Source organism: Tenrec ecaudatus, chromosome 6 (assembly GCF_050624435.1).
Source record: "Tenrec ecaudatus isolate mTenEca1 chromosome 6, mTenEca1.hap1, whole genome shotgun sequence".
In the NCBI taxonomy this organism is placed as follows: Eukaryota; Metazoa; Chordata; class Mammalia; order Afrosoricida; family Tenrecidae; genus Tenrec; species Tenrec ecaudatus.
This window is the reverse complement of record NC_134535.1, coordinates 59,842,307-59,859,817: the sequence shown is the minus strand read 5'-3', so window position 1 is coordinate 59,859,817 and position 17,511 is coordinate 59,842,307. Positions and strand designations below refer to the sequence as shown.

At 44.6% G+C, this 17,511-nt stretch overlaps 1 protein-coding gene across 1 annotated transcript in view; it reads right to left on the bottom strand.

Annotated features, from left to right (window-relative positions):
- Positions 1 to 17,511, bottom strand: part of PTPRB (protein tyrosine phosphatase receptor type B) — a 121,036-nt gene that overhangs the window by 79,046 nt on the left and 24,479 nt on the right. Inside the window, exon 4 of the mRNA XM_075552777.1 lies at positions 7,698 to 7,971. Coding sequence (XP_075408892.1) covers positions 7,698 to 7,971 — 274 coding nt within the window. The remainder of the gene's footprint in view (positions 1 to 7,697; positions 7,972 to 17,511) is intronic.

Sequence of the window (17,511 nt, the reverse complement as noted above, 5' to 3'; positions counted from 1 at the left end):
ATGTACCAGGGCTCAACAGTCAAGTGACTGGCTGCGAACCGGAATGCTGGCAGGTTGAAGGAAGGCCTGGGGATTCCATGGGAGAAGGCCCTGGTGAATTGCCCCCCTAAAGGCCACAGGCTGGAAAACTCTGCAAGTCACTATGAGTCGAAATAGACGTAAGACCTCTAACAACAAAATAACACGGATATCAGGAAGCCCCAGAATTTGATAAGCAGGCTTGTTACCAAGCAGCCTTTACGTAAGCAAAGGACAAAGAAGAAGTTAGTTAGACTGAATTCCTGCCCTCGTCCTTTGTTCATGGGGCGGGGGAGGGGAGTGTGGGCTAAGAAGAGGGAGAGCATCACTGACAAACTGCAAGTATTTGCTCTCTGATGATTAGTATTTGACCAAAGCATGCCCATTAAAACATTAGTGTCTACTGATAGAGTATTGACAGTTTGAAATGGTTGGATTCATATCAGAAATCAATTCAACCTTATTTGTGGATACCATGGTGCCAAACGCTCTTCTTGAAGGAACAAAAGCACCTTATGGTATTTATGCAGAATCTGATGATTAAACTGTTCTTTCTCAGTTGAGACAGGCACTCGGAGCCACTGAGTGACGTGTTCATTGCAAACAGGTAGTAGAGCTGAACTCCAAACCGGGCTCTACAGCCACGTGTTCTCTTTATCTATCACACCTCTGCCGTCCGGGGCAGAATCGGGTGTCCGGAAGTGCATGCTCAGTGTAGCACAACACAACTCAAACCAGGGGTCCGTGAGAACTAATGTGCAAATTGACTAAAGTTTTCACTTGGCTGTTTGGATAGAATAGCATTGTCAAAATGAATAACAAAAAACACCATGTTTAATTTTTTTTTAATGTTTTCCATGTCTGTTCCGTTTCCCCCTAATCTTATTGCTTTTGCTCACAACATCTTGTGTCTGGATTACTGCCTGAGTGCTCTCGATATATTCCCGATTCTGTCTATCCTGCATCACTGTCAAATAATCTCTGAATATCCCTACCATTTTTATCCCCCTGGAAGCAGCAAGAACGTTTCTATTTTGGGGTGATCTTTAAGTTGTCCGCAAGTACTCAAGGTCTTTTCAAACTGGTTATTAACCTCTCCCAAACCTCACTTACCATCACCATGTAATTCAAGTTCAAGGGATCAACTTTTCCGGCAATCAAAGAGGCGATTTCTGTTTCTTTACCAAGTAGGTTTACAGAAATTAGGGTTCCAATCCTAGGAGCCCTGCCAGTGGGTTCAGTGTTGGGCTCTTCACTCAAAGCTTGGTGGCTTTAACCCGCCAGCAGTGTCCCTGTCTGCTTCTATTGCAGTTGCACCTCCTCAGCCATCCTGTGGAGCAGGGCTCTTTGGTCCTATGAGTCAACTCCGTGGCAATAGGCTTTCAATCTAGTAAAAAGCAGGTGGCTGGGGGATTTGACGTAGCACTTTATACAAAATGGATTAAACCTCAACTTGCTCTTTAAAATAATTAGGGCTTTTCTTACGGAAAGCAGGAGGCAGCTCCAAAAGTCCCAAGCCATTCTTTGGTGGAGGTTTAAAAAGCAAGCAGAAAAACAAATGGCAATGAATGTACCTCAACCTCTAGCTAATGAAATATAATTACAGAAAGGTAATAGTTCTTGGTTATTGCTGCTGCTTGACTACAGTGAGTATTCTGGCTTAATAAGATGATTGACTGGATTATGCTTACAGCTCAGATTCCCATGCCTTAGATTTCACATCTTTATACACTAGGTATACACTAGGTAGGTACTGAATTGATTAGAATAATTGAATAACTTAGAGGGGAATTTCCTAAAACCACACAGGAAGATCAAGTGCAGAGAAGTGGGTTAGTTCACTCCATATAAGTAATCCACCCTGACTTTAGAAGTTCTGGAATAATCAGACTGTAAATGGTAAAATGCTAAACACTGAAGCCTGTCATCAAGAGTTCAGCATACTTGCAGATAAATAGCTGCTCATAGTATCTTCATATTAAAACACATTTAATCATTATGCTACACTTGTATTGGCTAAGTCTAGGTAGATATTAAAGTATTTTGTACAATATAAGATCTCCTTTAAAAGTCGGCTTGAAAAGTAACAACAAAATGTCACATGGAAATTTGGAATGACTAATCACAACTTGAAAGCAATATTAGAGCTGATGGCAGTGGGTCACTATAGATCATAATGCCCCAAACAAAACAAAACAACAACCTCAAATTCACTACCATCAAGAAGGCTCTGGCTCATAACGATCCTTTAGGGCAGAGTAGAGCGGTGGGTTTTCAAGGAGCAGAAAGCCTCATTTTTCTCCCGTGGAACAGCTGGTATTTTTGAACCAGTGGCCTTGTGGTTAGCAGCTTACCTCACAAACCACTATGGCAGCAGGGCTTCTAAACTACCAGACTGTTTCTATAGGATTATCCCTACCAAAACAAAAAAAAAAAACAAAAAACAAAAAACCCCATTGCTCTACAGTCAGTTCCAACACATCTTTACAGATACCGGTTTCCCAGGCTATAATGCTCACAGCAGCTGACAGCCGCATCTTATTTGAATTAACAAGTCCACTGTTTAACGAGTCCAGCACTACTGGTCCATGGAAACAAGCCTAAACCAAACCCCTTACCATGGAGTGGAGTCTCACTCATAGCGACCTTATCAGTCCTGAGACTGTGAATCTTTATGGGAACTGATAAGCTCATCTGTCTCTTTTGTCCAACTGCTGGTGGATTTGAAGCACAGATCTTGTAGTGAGTAGTCCATTGCTTACTGGACAGAGCTACCTGGGTTCCTAGAAACAAGCCTCTTCAAATTCACTGCCATATAGTCGATGCTGACTCATGTTGACCCTACAGGACAGGGTAGAATTGCCCCTGTGGGTTTCCGTTACTGTTGTTCTATACAAGAGTAGAAAGCACCATTTTCTCCTGCAGAGCAGCAGGCTGTTTTAACCTTGTAGTTAGCAGCCAATTCATAACCAATAAGCTCCCTGAAGCAGGTCTGGAGAGGCTAGATGATGTGCCTAAGAAGCCTACATTCAGAGCTCAATTCATAGCAGGTGTCTAGCTTGCACTTTTGTACACAATACACTCTACAGAGTTTTTACGAAAATAAAATTTAAAAAATTAAGGACTTCTTTTTATTTTCCTTCTTCCCCCCCCCCCCCAGATTTCGTAGTAGCTGAAACTAACAAGAAGGCAAATGCCACGAGCATGTACTGTGTATAGTTAAAGTCATCTTCCTCTAGACTACTTCCTGGGCTTCATAATTTACTCAGACCCAAGGAAAACTGACAAGGTCTCAGTATCCATCTCTCTCTCTCTCTCTCTCTCTCTCTCTCTCTCTCTCTCTCTCTCTCTCTCTCTCTCTCTCTCTCTCTCTCTCTCATCTATCTATCTATCTATCTATCTATCTATCTATCTATCTATCTATCTATCTATCTATCTATCTATCTATCTATCTATCTATCCACCCAACTATCTATCTACCATCACCCACTACTACCTGCTAAGTAAAGTGAAAGCATTTCATATACCATGAAAGCACAAAACACATTACAGTCATTTTCTTCTGGGACATGATATAGAGGATATCATAGATAAACAGCAGTGGTACCAGTCCTTTGCCGTTCAGTGCACATGGTTCACTCTGACACTTGTTTAAAAAGTAGACTCGCCAGCCCTGCTATTGAATTTTCACTCTCCTTGGGGGGGGGGGGGGACCAAGTTTCTGCCTTTAAAACGAGCTCTGACTCTTTATCCCATGCTCTAAGCCACGTAATTCGTTGAGGAAACTGACTAACAAGAGAACAAATGTTATTCTTCAAAAGATTCTTTCAAGAAAAAAAAAAAGGATTCTTTCCTTCTAGACTACTTTTCCACGCTTCATTGTTTACCTCAAACCAAAGAGAATAAATACTAAATCTAGTCCAAACTCACGGCCATCAAGTGGATGCTGACTCAGAGCAACCCTGGAGAACACAGTAGCTCCTGTGTCCTGTGGTTTCCAGGGCTGTGCATTTTCACTCCACTAGAAAGACTCATTTTTCTCCCATGAGCGGCTGGTGGTTTTGAACAGCTGACCTTGGAGTCATTTTATTCATTTACAGGTCTGACTACCTGTTCTATCAGAGGAACCTTGGTGGGGTAGTGGTTAGGAATTGGTCTGCAAACTGCAAGGTTTGTGGTTCAAAACCACCAGGGGTAGCTCGGCCCTGTTCTACAGGGTCACCATGGGATGACATCAACTTGATGGCAGTGAATTTTTTTAACCTATCCTATCCAGCTATCCATTCACGCATTTGACTTATTTATCATTGCTTCCACCCATATTTATGGAACACTTACCACGTGCTAGCTGCCATTTTAGGTCTTTCTTACTGCTTTGCAAAACATTCTAAATCACTAAAGTAGAAGTCACAAATGGCAATGCCTAGGATGCATTAGGGTATGGAAAGAAATGAAGAGGGACTGTGGTGGATTGGTGTCTAAAAGAGAAGTTATAACACAGCTTTAGGAATTCAAGGCATACAGGCATAGTTCCTCCTCCCCCCAATTTCTGATATTTCAAGGGAACCCACACAGCCGGTAGATAACTTGATTTTTTTACATGAATGAAACACAATGTATTGCCATTCAGATACCTAGAAATCCTTTCCCAGGCGCAACTTGTTTGCCACCTCTGCTCCTGACCCTGATGATGTAATCTCTAGGTGTCTGCATTCTTTGATAGCTACACTCATGGATTCCTGGAGAATTCACAATCAAGTAATTTTACTTTCAGAGCATATTCTGATTGGATTGATCATTTAATGACAACCAGTAGCCACCAGATGTCTTCTTCTCTAAGGTTAGAAGGTAATGCATACATGAGGGCAGGCAATATCCTTATTCAGCAATAGAGGTACATACAGCTCTGCTGCTCCCTTCCTCCTGTTCCTCTCGCACCCCATCTGAAAGATGTCTTGGTCATCATTTTTGTATGCTCACCAATCAGTACCAGGCTTAGTTCCTTGCAATACTCAAGCTGATAAGTATTTGCTGAGTTGAATTAGAATCCACATATATTCTTCAATTAAAAAAAAGTGGCATGAAAAATAATACTGCCGGACTATTCCCATTCAATTAATTATTTTTTAATCTTTAAGGCCATGTCTACACTATACCAAAATAACCATCCATGCTAGTCAACTTATTGGAAAGCAAAAAAACAGACAAATCAGATTTGGAATTTTACAGAGATAATCATGTCTTACTCTAATTCTATTTATTTTAGAGACCAGTAAGAAAGGCAAAATGGAACCAGCACTGCAAAACACATTAGGATGCTTTTTGTAAAAAAAAAAAAAAAAGATTTATGAGGTTCATTTCTTTAGCATAACAATCATTATAGAGGAACAGTAGTGCTCTCTCCTAATTTATTGAAAGTCTCAGATACCAGAGACTGTCAAAAAAGTTTTGGGAAAAATGGAATTATTTTTAAAATCCAATTCCTACAAACTTTTTGAAGGCTCCTTATATGTCCTTAAAACATAGAAAGCCCTACTGATAGAATAAATAGATAAATAACTACCCCTGTCCCCCCAAAGTCCTCCCTGAAACAATTTTTAAAATACCCTAAAACAAATATTTGTATTTTTAAAAATGTAGAGACTTCTAGCAAGGAGTACACCATCACACAAATCACTGTGAAAATTCCTCATACATCCCCTGCAATTTTCATTCTTCACATTGATCATGAGGCCCATAAAATTTATGGGGGCAAATTTGGGAAAAAGGCCCTTCTTGAGAAAACAGTGACCCTGAATGCTAAGCCTTGGTGGATGATGCTGAAGTCTGGTTTAACTTTGTGTGGTCAGTAGAATGCACATATTCCTTACATTTCACACATTCATTTAGACTTGAAACACTGACCTACATGCATAATTTAACTGAAACCCCATTCTACCTAGTAACACACATCATGAGTCCTTTAAAAAAAATTTTCCACACACAAAAATAAACCATTGCATTCTGGCTCCCTAAGATATTTGTTATCTTTTCTCCCAGAAATTTCTGAAGGCGCACCTATTTTTGTGAATCATTCTGTTTTATTCAACACAGACACCCGTGGGTCAAACACCACATCAAATGTAATTAGCTTATCTGGAAAGTTCTGTTACATGTTTTCTGCTTTTACCAATTTTTAGACTTCTCAGAATTATTCTCAAATAACCAACACCTCTATGACTCAAAACCAAACCTGTTTAAACTTCTGCAGTGTTCTAATCATGTGGCTGATTTCAGGTTCTGTTGATGCCATAGAAAAACACAACCAAATACTTAACAAGTGGTTACTTTTTCGATTTAAGTTCCTACAAATCTCAAGAATGAACTAAAAGTTCCATCTGAGCTAAGTCCAGTGATGAAGTTAGGCCATCGGAGACATTTTTTTCTTTGGAAAAAAAAAGAGAATTAACATTGGGTTGAAGTGTTATTACATGAGCCAGTTAAATGTCCTGACCCTGCTGGAATTGCCCTATAAACGGAAAGCTCTCACACCCCATGAAAGAACCAGAGTGGAAGAAGTGGTCTTTGTACAGTTGAAATGTGAGAGACTAGGAGAGATAAGTCTGACTTGCAGAACTTTCACCTGACTTCCTGGATTCCAGTCAGGCTTCACGATTGCTGCAAAGCAGGATAACATTAAAGAAAGACTCAAAAAGTGAAAGAAAGACGAAGGAAGCATCAAAGTTGAGGGAGAACTTGTTTATTCCAGAAATATTTGCTTAAAGTTGCTGTAGGGTCTGACAATGGAGTGCAACTATGGCAGCTCAAAGGACATCATGTGCACAAATCCCTCCACATCTCCCGGCTCTCTCCTGTGCTGCACTCTATTTCAAGGGGCGAGTCTTCACCTGGACCCTCAGGCCACTGCTGACTGCAAAGCTAAACCAGTAGTGGCTGTGAGGGCTGCGAAAGGAGGCTGTGCCTCATAGTCCCTACATAAAGCACTTGGTAGGAACTTGAAACTGACTGAGAAGGGTAACACTCACTTGAGAGGTTAGAAATAGTGACCACAAAGAGAAACTTCTTTCACAGTGCAAGAAACGTAATGGTCGTGAGATACAGAGCAAGCAAGGCAGGCTCTTTGGTCGTAAGCTGCTTTAGTTACTCCATTGAAACACAAATCATTGTTGTGCCCTGATTTCAAGGAACTTTTCTAGTTCTCCACGATTAATAATTCTATGAATAGTTTGACTCCTGAGGATTTGATGACCTAGTTGAAAAAGTAAAACCAAGTTGAGGAAATGCCTAACCCCAACACCATGCTGGATTATTTCTCCCAGAAACATTTGCTTACAGTTGCTATAGGGTTGGACACTTTAATGCTATGGCAGCTCAAAGGATAGCACTTTGACAAATCCCCCCAATCCCTCCCCAGCCCCCCAGCTCCCCCCACCCCACAGGCTCTCTCCTTTGCTGCACTCTAACTTCAAGTGGCTAGCCTTCCATCCCGGCACTAAGGCCATTTCTGACTGTGAACCAAGTCATTTGTGGCCAGCAATAAGCAAAACAGAAATCTTTGTCAGTGTGTGTCTTTGTTACCTTTTCTTTTTTTTTTTTAAACTCAAATGAAACACCAGCTTGAAAAGGCAGAGGCCACCCTCGAGTGGCCTGTCTGTCCAGCCTGCACTGCCGCCCTTTACCTGTTTGCAAGGTCACAGTCCTCTCTTCTCCGTCCAGAGACACAATCCTCAGGTGATAGATGGTTCCCGCTTGTAAATCCTTGGGGTTGCATTCATAGGTGGTGTTGTCGATCTGCACTGGGAAGCACCAAGCAGTGCCTGAAGTGTCACTGTTATAGATGAGGCTAAAGTTACAGGGTGACCCCAAAGTTCTCCACTGGAGAGACACCGCATGGCTGGAGACCCTGGGCTCCATCAGGGTGAAGTTGCATCTGCCTGGCTCCCCTAGTCCGGTCTGCAAAGGAACCAGAGACAACAGCTGAGGCTTGTGGTCCTTCTGCTCAGGGACGTGTCCAACACAAGCGTCCTAAGCTCGCTCCCCACGTCCCTACTCATGAAGAAGATGGCAGGTGAGAACTTTCCCCCCAGCTGCTTTCCCGCTGTAACAGCTGGCTGGAGATACACGTTGGCTTTTTGTCCTTGACAGTAGGATGAGGTGTCAGCCTGGCTGGGGCGCCTCTAGAGGGTCGTTCCCAAGGGAGAGGAGGAGTTCTGACCACCACACTGGCCAAAAGACAACCCGGGAGGCAGGGAAGTGGAGGGGGCATTTGGCTCTCATCCATGGCGGGAGGTGACGCACCAGCCCCGGACCCCTTCTGGGTCCACTCACCTGCAGCAGGGTCAGTGCGATCCACAAGGCCAACTCAGCTCCATGGCTCAGCATTGCGCTCGGGATCCCGACTCGGACTAAAGAGTAGGGATTCGGACGCCGAGCAGTCCCCCGGGGTGGGGGGCTGGCGTCGGGGAGTCGGGGGGCGCAGACGCGGCGCTGGAGGGTCCCCGCCACGGGCGGGCGGCGCGCCTGGCCACTTGTTGCGCGCTCAGCGCGCCCCGCGGGCGCAGCGCACTTCCCGGGCGGCTGGCGACGCTCGGGGGCCGCCGCGGCTGCTGCTGCCGCCCGGGGCGCGCTGGGGACGCGAGAGGCGGCGGGGCCGGGCTGCGCGCCGCCCTTCCCACGCTGCCATTCTGACCCGCGCCGCCTCGCCCCTCGGCCGGTCCGCTGACTTCCGCAATCAAAAGGCAATTTCCTCGTCTCCCGGCAGAGGAACAATGCGCTGGGGAGGGAGGGATCCCCGAGGAGCCCACGCCTGCGGCTGCCCAGCCGGCCCACTGCCCCCGCCGCCCTGCGGCCCCGCGCCACCGCCTGATGGGCAAGGGGCCCTGCGCCCCGGGCTCGGGCTCCTCCTCCTGCTCCCTCGGGACGTTCTCTGCTCCCCACTCTGGAACCTCGGCTCGCGGCTCGGAGCCCCCCGCCCCCCCAGCCTCAGTCCCGCTCACTTTCCAGGCCCCCCCCCCCCCGCACCCTTTCCTCCCTCCCCACCCAGCGTCGCCCCCACCCTATCTTCCTTCCTATCGCCCTCGTCTGCCTGCTCCTGACCGCGGTTCCCAGGATTCAACTTGACCCCAGCAGATTTCCCTAGCCGCACTCTTTCCTGCCCCCTCTGATGAGAGTACTTTTGCCCTTCCCACCCTTAACTCAGCATTCTCTGGTCTCCACGGGCGTCCCCCAGACACCAGCGAGAGAAACGCCCCCAAATGACCGTCAACCTTTCATTCGCTTTTCCCACCCCACCCCCACCCCAGGTCGTTGTCTTTCTCCAAGCGAGCTAAGGAACGACCAGCATTTGAGCAGACCTCAAACTCGCTGTGGTCCAGCGGAGAGACCCCGATGGGGCAGCGCTCCATCCCCGCGCCAGGGCGTTTCCCAGGCTGCAGTGCAGAAGAAAGTCACACCTAATCCATCCCCGTGGCTGGGGGGGGTGGGGTGGTGGGGGGGTTCCTAATCGCTGACCTCGCTGTGGACTGTTCAATGCATAACTATGCCCACCAGGGCTTCTTAACAACCGCTAGTGTCCTTGTGAGGTGCCACCCAGTCAGTTCCAACCACTGCGACCCTATGCACAACAGAACGAAACACTTCCTGGTCTGAGCTCGTGATTACAGCTGTGGGGTCAAGCCCTCTCCTTGTGGGGTGTGTGTGTGTGTCCATCTTTTCCGCTGACTCTCTACTTGACCCACCATGAAATCCTCCAGACTGTTCCCTCCACCCACCCCACCCATCCCCATCCACCGACAGTATGTTCTAAGTATGTAACACGAAATCTTGCCATCCTGGCCTCTACTGGTTCACCAATAATCAAGGGAGCTACATCATCCAGCAGTTAAATTGTCCAACCACAATTGTCCAACCAATAAAACAAGACACTTTAAGCTCATTGTGTGTGTGTAAAACGCATGTTATTGAGATAGCTTCTTCCCCCCCCCCCCAAATTTACAAAGCAATGACACTTCATCTTCAGGATCAACTTTTTCCTGTATAGTAACTTTCTCAGTATTCGAATGATTATGGGTACATCTGAAAAGGAATTTTGGAGCCGCTCCCAATCACTGAGGAGCAACACATGTTCGGTTGCTTTTCTTTGGGTGTCGTCCTTAACAACTGCTGAACGAGGGCAGGAGAATATCAGTCCACCTTTTCATTTCCAAAAATAGAGCTTGGAAACAAAAGCCATTGAAAGCGTGATAGGCTCCCTTCTTTTTTACATAGAAAACTGGCACCCTGCCCTGCAGGTGATTTGGGCCCTACCTGTAGGACAAGGGAGGGCTGCCTCTGCGGGTTTCCGGAACCCCTTATCAGGCGTAGCAGCCTCCTTTTCCTCCGTCCTCAGAGCCGGCTGTGAATTGCTAAGTTACAGTCCAATGCGTCAGCCCCGCACCGCCGGAGCTCTTCCCAAGAAGGAGATGCCACCTACATTATTAGCGACTAGACCTGGATACCTACTGGGAGGAGAACTTCAACTAATTGTCATTCCTTTAGAGAGGGCATTAAAAAGAATATTTTAATGAAAACATGAAGTATCAACCAAGATTCTTATCATCTCTGCCAAACCAGAGATTTCAAAATGTCTTAAATTAACAAACCCTCAAACCTGAATCATTTAGGTTAAACCTAAAATCATCAGGAGTTGCTCAGAGAAATGTATCTTACCTACTTTTCTATTCTGGTTTTACTACAGAACATTTCCTGTCTACATTTTGTCTGCCTCCCCTGCCCCCTCCAAGTTCAATGGCTTTGCTTGGCTTTGTATATTTCTGTCCTCTGTAGATACTGCACGCATTGTTACAGGTTATTACAGGGTTCTCTGGTCCTTTACAGTAGTCCTCTTACAACCCTGCTCCTTCTCTACTGTCACTTTAGAGTTTTCTTGCCAATGTGGTTTCCTCATCTGTACCACCGGAATAATAACCTGTTCTAAGTGCAGAACTCTAAAGTTACATGTGCTGAAACACCTTTGCAAAAGTATATGCTGTGCTAGCAATGCGTGGTCATTTGCCTAATCAGACACACTTGTATTTCTCATGGGTGGAATTCTTTTTCCCTAAAATATGCGTCAACTTGACTAGGCCATGATTCCCAGTATTGTGCGGTTTCCTCTTTTTGTGATTTGCTGCACTTAATCCTCCGTTTGGTGATAGGTCTTGTAAATCCCGACCTCTCTGGGGTAGGGAGGCAGAATTAGGATGTGTGTATAGTGGATGATGGATTTAAAGAAGGCGGGACTCTAGTCTTACCCTTACTCAAGCCATACCCTCTCACGAATCACACACAGCTTTATCTTTCAAGAGACAAACCACTAGCGAAGCCAGCGGACAAAAAGGACTTCGCTACTACTGAAACTGAAGATACAGGAGTGAAATGAACAGAGACCCTACAAGACTCAAGGAAAAACATCTTTTAACTGAAAACCTACAAGGTTCAGGGAGAGAATGAGGCCAAGACACCTGATGATCTCTAAGGAGCCAGGCAGCACAAGTAAACTTTCCTCCCAAAGACCTTTCTCTAGAAAGAACGCCTTCCCCTGGAGCTAGCAGTGAGTATTCAGACTTCTAGCCTCCTAACTGTGAGAGAATAAGGTTCCGTGTGTTAAAGTCACCCACCTGTGGCATTTCTGTTATTGCTGCATTAGATAAACAAGACCGCAGCGACATCTTATTTTCTTGCTTTTAAATTTATTCATCGCTTGGGACGGATTTACCTAACTTCTGCTGCTCAGCCATCTGTGCTGTGCTTCTCTTTACCCTTTTCATTGGGCCTTTAAAATTTCCTCACAGTTCGAGATGCAGATTTGAAATCTTTCCACCCCAATATATTAAGAACCCTCCTGTCCTCTGCAGAAGCCTCCAATAAATTTTATCTGCTTCAGGCTGTCCTAAAAAGTTTTCGAATCAAAAAGAAGTATTCTGTCAGCATACTTTATCCGTTAAAAACTTTAGCATCATCACTCATTTTCAAAATACGAATAAACCGCCTTATAATGCAGGCAAATGTACCCTTGCTGAAAAAGGGGAAAAACCAAACAGAGCATAAAAAACCATATTTACAAAGATACCATGTTGAGACTTTCCAGTTTTGCATTATTAACATGGATCCTCTGGACATAGAAATTAGAAAAAGAAGAGATTTCCTTAAGTATGATCATTTTATTTTGGATCTGTTGAGACAGACACACATATTAAGAGTTATGTGTCCTTTTGCTTTCTAAATGTCTTCAATATACATGAAAAATCACAGCAGTACATGAAGGCAAACACTAGAAGTTGAAAGCTTTTCCAAATTTTGGTCACTCTCAGGTTTACTACAGCATTGCTCTCAAATAATTAAACCCAAAATCCCCACAAACAAGGTCATTGCCATGAGGGGAGCCCGACTCTTAGCGGCCCTGTGTGATGGGAAGATGGTCCCAGTAAGGTGTGCAGAGGACGGAGGCATCATCTTTCACCCTCGGTGGTTTTGAACTACTGACCTGTGGTTAGCAGCCAAGGCATAGCCCACTTGGGCTGCAGGGGGTCCTGAAGGACCAGCATGGTGGTTCTGTGTTGGACTGTGAACTGCAAGGTCAGCAGTTCCAAACTACCAGTTGCTCCTTGGGAGAAAGACAAGGTGTTCTACTGCCTGAAAGAGTCCTGTCTTGGAAACCCACAGGGGCAGTTGTATCCTGCCCTATAGACTGGCCATGCGTCAGAATCAGCTCAATGGCAGTAAGTTTAATGAACTCATAGAGGAGCCCTGGTGGTGTACTGGGTTATTCATTGAGCTGTTAAGTGCAAGGTCAGCAGTTCAATGCCACCAGCCACTCCAAGGGAGAAAGATGAGACCATTTTCTCCTGTGAAGATTTATAGCCTCAGAAACCATAGGGAGCAGTTCTACTCTGTGCTAGATCAAAATTGACTTGGTGGCAGTTGGTTTGGTTTTAGTTGTAAAGAACCCATAAAAACACGCATATTTAAAAAAATAAGCATACTATGAAGTAAGGAAGGAAATTGTAATGTTAGGCTTTTACTGATTATATTTTCTTTCTTTGAAAAGATCAGACATTAATATGCATAATCAGAGAGCTTACTTCTAAGGAAGGATACCATCTCTTCTACTAAGAGTTTATTTGAAACTACTGTACAAAAATATAAATTCATTCCCTTTTCTTTGTTCTCATCTTTGTTTGGAATTCCTCAGCTTCTTTTGAGCCTTTTTATCCCGTGGAATGACACTGCATTTGCCTTAGAAGCTGCTGCACTCCAGGAATTAGAGCTGAGCCCCCTGTCATGTTCAAGGGAGCTTTCTCCTTTCCACGAGGAAACCTTTCCCAGACTACATGGGAAGGACAGGCTTACTTTAGATTGGAGGGAGCAAGTAGCTGTCTTTAAAAAATTGCTGTAGCAATTGTTAACCCCCCCACTTCCCCCAAATGACAAACACCAAAACCCAAACCCACTGTCAAGGAGTTGATTCTGATTCATATTGACCCCAGAGGACAGAGTAGAACTGTTCCTGTGTGTTTCCAAGACTGTAACTCTATAAGGTAATAGAAAGCCTCATCTTCCTCCTACAGACAGACTAGTGGTTTTGAACTGTTGACCTTGGAGTTAATAGCTCAACTTGAAAACCACTATGCCATCAAGGGTCTTTTATAGCAATCAATTAATTCTAATTCATGGCAAAAAGCATGGATCCTTTTAATTGCTGAGCAGAGAGGCCATGGCAGGGGTCTAGGGGCACACGTTGCAAACTCCTAGAGGAGTCCTGGTGATGAGGGCTTGGGCTTGACTGGGATTCGGTTGGTGTGGTGGTCAGTGGAGGAGAAGAGAGTAGGTGGGCTTGTAAAGTTGATTGGTTAATCCAAACTCCTCATTCATGACCAAAAAGGTCCTTCATGATCTGCCTCTTCCTCTCTCTCACTTGCCTCCTGGACCTGACAATACATTCATTCCTTTAGCAAATGTTGATTGGGTGCCTACTGTGTGCCAGCCACTGGTCTAGGTGTTAAGGATGTTCCCATGGAACTAAACTTTTCTTGCCCCGGTGCCTTTGTGCCTATTTTTTCTCTTCTTGGGTCTCTGGTGCTCAGATTCTCTGCTTGGCTGATTTACTTCCGTTCCTGAAGTCTCAGTATAGCACACCTCTGTGGTGTGTGTGGGGTGGTGGTGGTGGTGTATGTGTTATGAGGATCCTTTAGTGGCTCTCAGCTCCCCACTCCTCAACCAACCAACTAACCAACCAACCAACCAACCAACCAACCAAACAAACAAACAAAAATCCATCAGCATTATTAGAAAACCTTTTAGAAATTCAAAATCTAGGGCTCATAGACTTTAAGAATCAGAAATGGTGGTGGAAGCCAACAATCTGTGTCTTAACAAGCCCTTCCTGCTCCAGTGAGTGAGAAACACTATTCAACATCCAAACAAAAGGGTCAGATTGCTAGTCTCTCTACCCTAAACCAGATATCATTTTATATCCAGCAGAGTTAATGATGCTGTCTCATTTTTCGAAGTTAAATTGCATCAGGCTTTCCAGGTATAAGAAGCTATTTAGGCGACTAGAATGTCCCGGGCAATTTTAGGCTGTGTCAAATAAGTGACTGATGACTGTTAAAATACACTTGTATTTGGGGCTTCACACTTCCCAACAGCTTTGTGAAGTGGAATTAAGGACTAATGAATTTTGAATCAGTTCTATGCTTTCTTCAGGAGGTGTCCATGGAAAACAGAAGTGATTCAAAAGTAAGTTTGGCAAAAGTGAATCCAACTTTAACCTCCAGCAGGCGCTACACATTTAAAACTAAGTGCATTATAATTAAAGAATGGGAATTTGGATAAGCAGATCTGAAGAAGGAGGAAGAGGACAGGGAAGGGAATAAAGGGGGGAGGAGAGGAAGAGGAGAGGAGGAGCAGGAGGAGGAGGAGGAGGAGAAGGAGGAGAAGGACTCACTGTTATCCTGCTTAAGGTTCAGAAGTAGAGTTTGGATTGCTTCTATCTCAAGAATCTCTCGCTGACTTTCCTAGGTCACAGATCCCCAGGAAAATGAACAGGAGAAAAGCATTTGGAGGGGCGTTACGAGGCTTAAGTGAGATGCTACAAACAGTGTGCATTGCAGTCTCTGGTATTAAACGGTTCATTCTCTAGTAGGGTCTTTGATGACTCATTCTAATAATATGAGGAACAATAAAACAAACCAAGCAGCCTAGCACCCACCAACACTAGAGAATGACTAAGTCCACGGATGAGAATGTCTTGTTGAGGAATTCCAAAGACAATCAAGTAGGGCTGCTTTCAGTCTCACTCCCAAGACAAACTTAAATAGCTCAGAAGAACAAAAGGCATTGAAGAGCTGTTCAGTCTGTTGGCCATGATAAGATATCTTAAAAATCCTCTAAGCAAGGGCTGGCAATGCCAGATAGACTTCTAGCAGCAGAGTCCCGGGTTCTCTCGATGCTTCTCTAAGATTTTCTGCTTTGTTTGCTTTCTGTATCAATTTCTCACTCTCTTCCTTCTGCCCCACTTTGTTGTCACTGTTGTCCCAAGGTGGAGGAAACGGGCTTGGTATCATGTGTGTTATGGCTTTGTAACCCAAGGTGACTTATAACCAGATGCCTCTGTAGGCCAATCACTTTGTCAACCTGAAGCACTTCCGCCTCCTTTTCATTCTCATCTCCCAGTCACTACCATCTTACCATCCAAGTAACTCCACTTGACGACAGAGCAAATTGAGGAACTGGGGCTTACTGGGGATGTTGGTGGGGACGTGGCTGCTAAACATCAGAAGCAAGGTCATGATTTCTATGAATGTCTATTCACCGATGCCTACATCAGTGCACAAAACATGACTGGTGAAACACCGACTCTCAGAAAAGAAACAGAAAATCAAACAAATGAACACTGAGCTCACCTTCCATTGAAAGTGAGAATTGTATGATATAATCACAGGATAATTGTATGTTATGCACATATATATGATACATGTGTGTATGCTGATTGTATGACATGCTGTGTGATTATTCTGCATACCACATTGGGAAAACATTATCTCCCATGAACTCTCTAGATTTCACACACAGAATGTCCATTTAATATTTGGTCAGCACATGTGATTTTTCTGGCCTTACTAGGGTGATCTTTACACTGTTGAAAAAAAGTGCTGAGATAAGTAGGTAACTTTTGAGAAAAACAGGAAGCTGTATATGTAAAAGATCTAGATTTCTACTTTTCTTTTAAATAGGTTGAAATGTGTCCACATTTCAACAGCCTCTTTTCACAACAACCTCACTGCCATCAGATAAATTCTGACTCATAGTGACCCTGTCATCATGAGAGTAGCATGGCCCCTGTGGGTTTCCGAGCCGGTCAGTCTTTATGGGAGCAGCCAGCCTCGTCTCTGTCCTACAGAGAAGCTGCTGGTTTCTACTGCTGACCCCGTGGGTAGCAGCCCCATGCATCATATACTTACATTCCACCAAGTCTCCTCAGAGTCAGGTCTCATTGAACACAGCTCCTGCCTTAGTTAGCTAGTGTTGCAATATCAGAAGTACCACACATAGATAGCTTTAACCAACAGAAATTTATTTTCTCTGTTCATCCAACCCACTGTCACGGAGTCAAATCTGACTCCTACTGACCCTATAGGACCGAGTAGAACCACTCCTTTGGGTTTCTGAGACTGTCCATATTTACCGGAAGCAGATAGCCTCATTGCTCTCCCTTAGACCAGCTGGTGAGTTTGAAAGAACCCAGCACTGTTGCACTGCCCACAGTTGAGGAAGTTTAAGTCCAAATTCAAGGTGCTCACTCTGGAAGAAAGCTCTCTCTCTCTGTGGGCTCTAGAGGAACATCCTTATTTCTTCAGCTACTGCTTCCTGGTTCCTTGGCGATCTCCATTTGTCTGAGCATTTATTTTACCCCCTCTCTCTTCTGCTCACTTGTTCAATCTTTATACCTCAAGTCCACATATCTGATATTAGCCCATATGCCTGAGAACAATATATAAAGTTCTCTTCTGAGTCATGAACACATGCAATGACGCTGAATGTGGGGAGATCACAGGTCAGTGGGTGGGAAGTCTTGTGGATCCAGTGGTGCTGTAAGCATCTCAGCACTGACAGGGCTGTCCACATGGTTTCTATGGCTCCAGAGACCTGGCTCCATCTGCCTCTCTCCATGTGTCTTCTCCACAGGGATGTCTTGCAGGGAGTGAGCAGAGAGAGTATATCTCTTGCCTCTAAGGAGGAAAATACAGGAGTTCCCAGAATCCTCAGGAGAAGGCCACACCCACACAGAGGTCTCATTGGCTATATCCTGATTGACAGGCTTGACTCCACCCCTATACTCTTAATCCTAAAATTCACACCAGATTATGTAACTACCACAAAGGGATATCATTGCTGATGTCAGATGGAGCTTGGCTGAAAGCAGAGAATACCAGAAAGATGTTTACTTGTGTT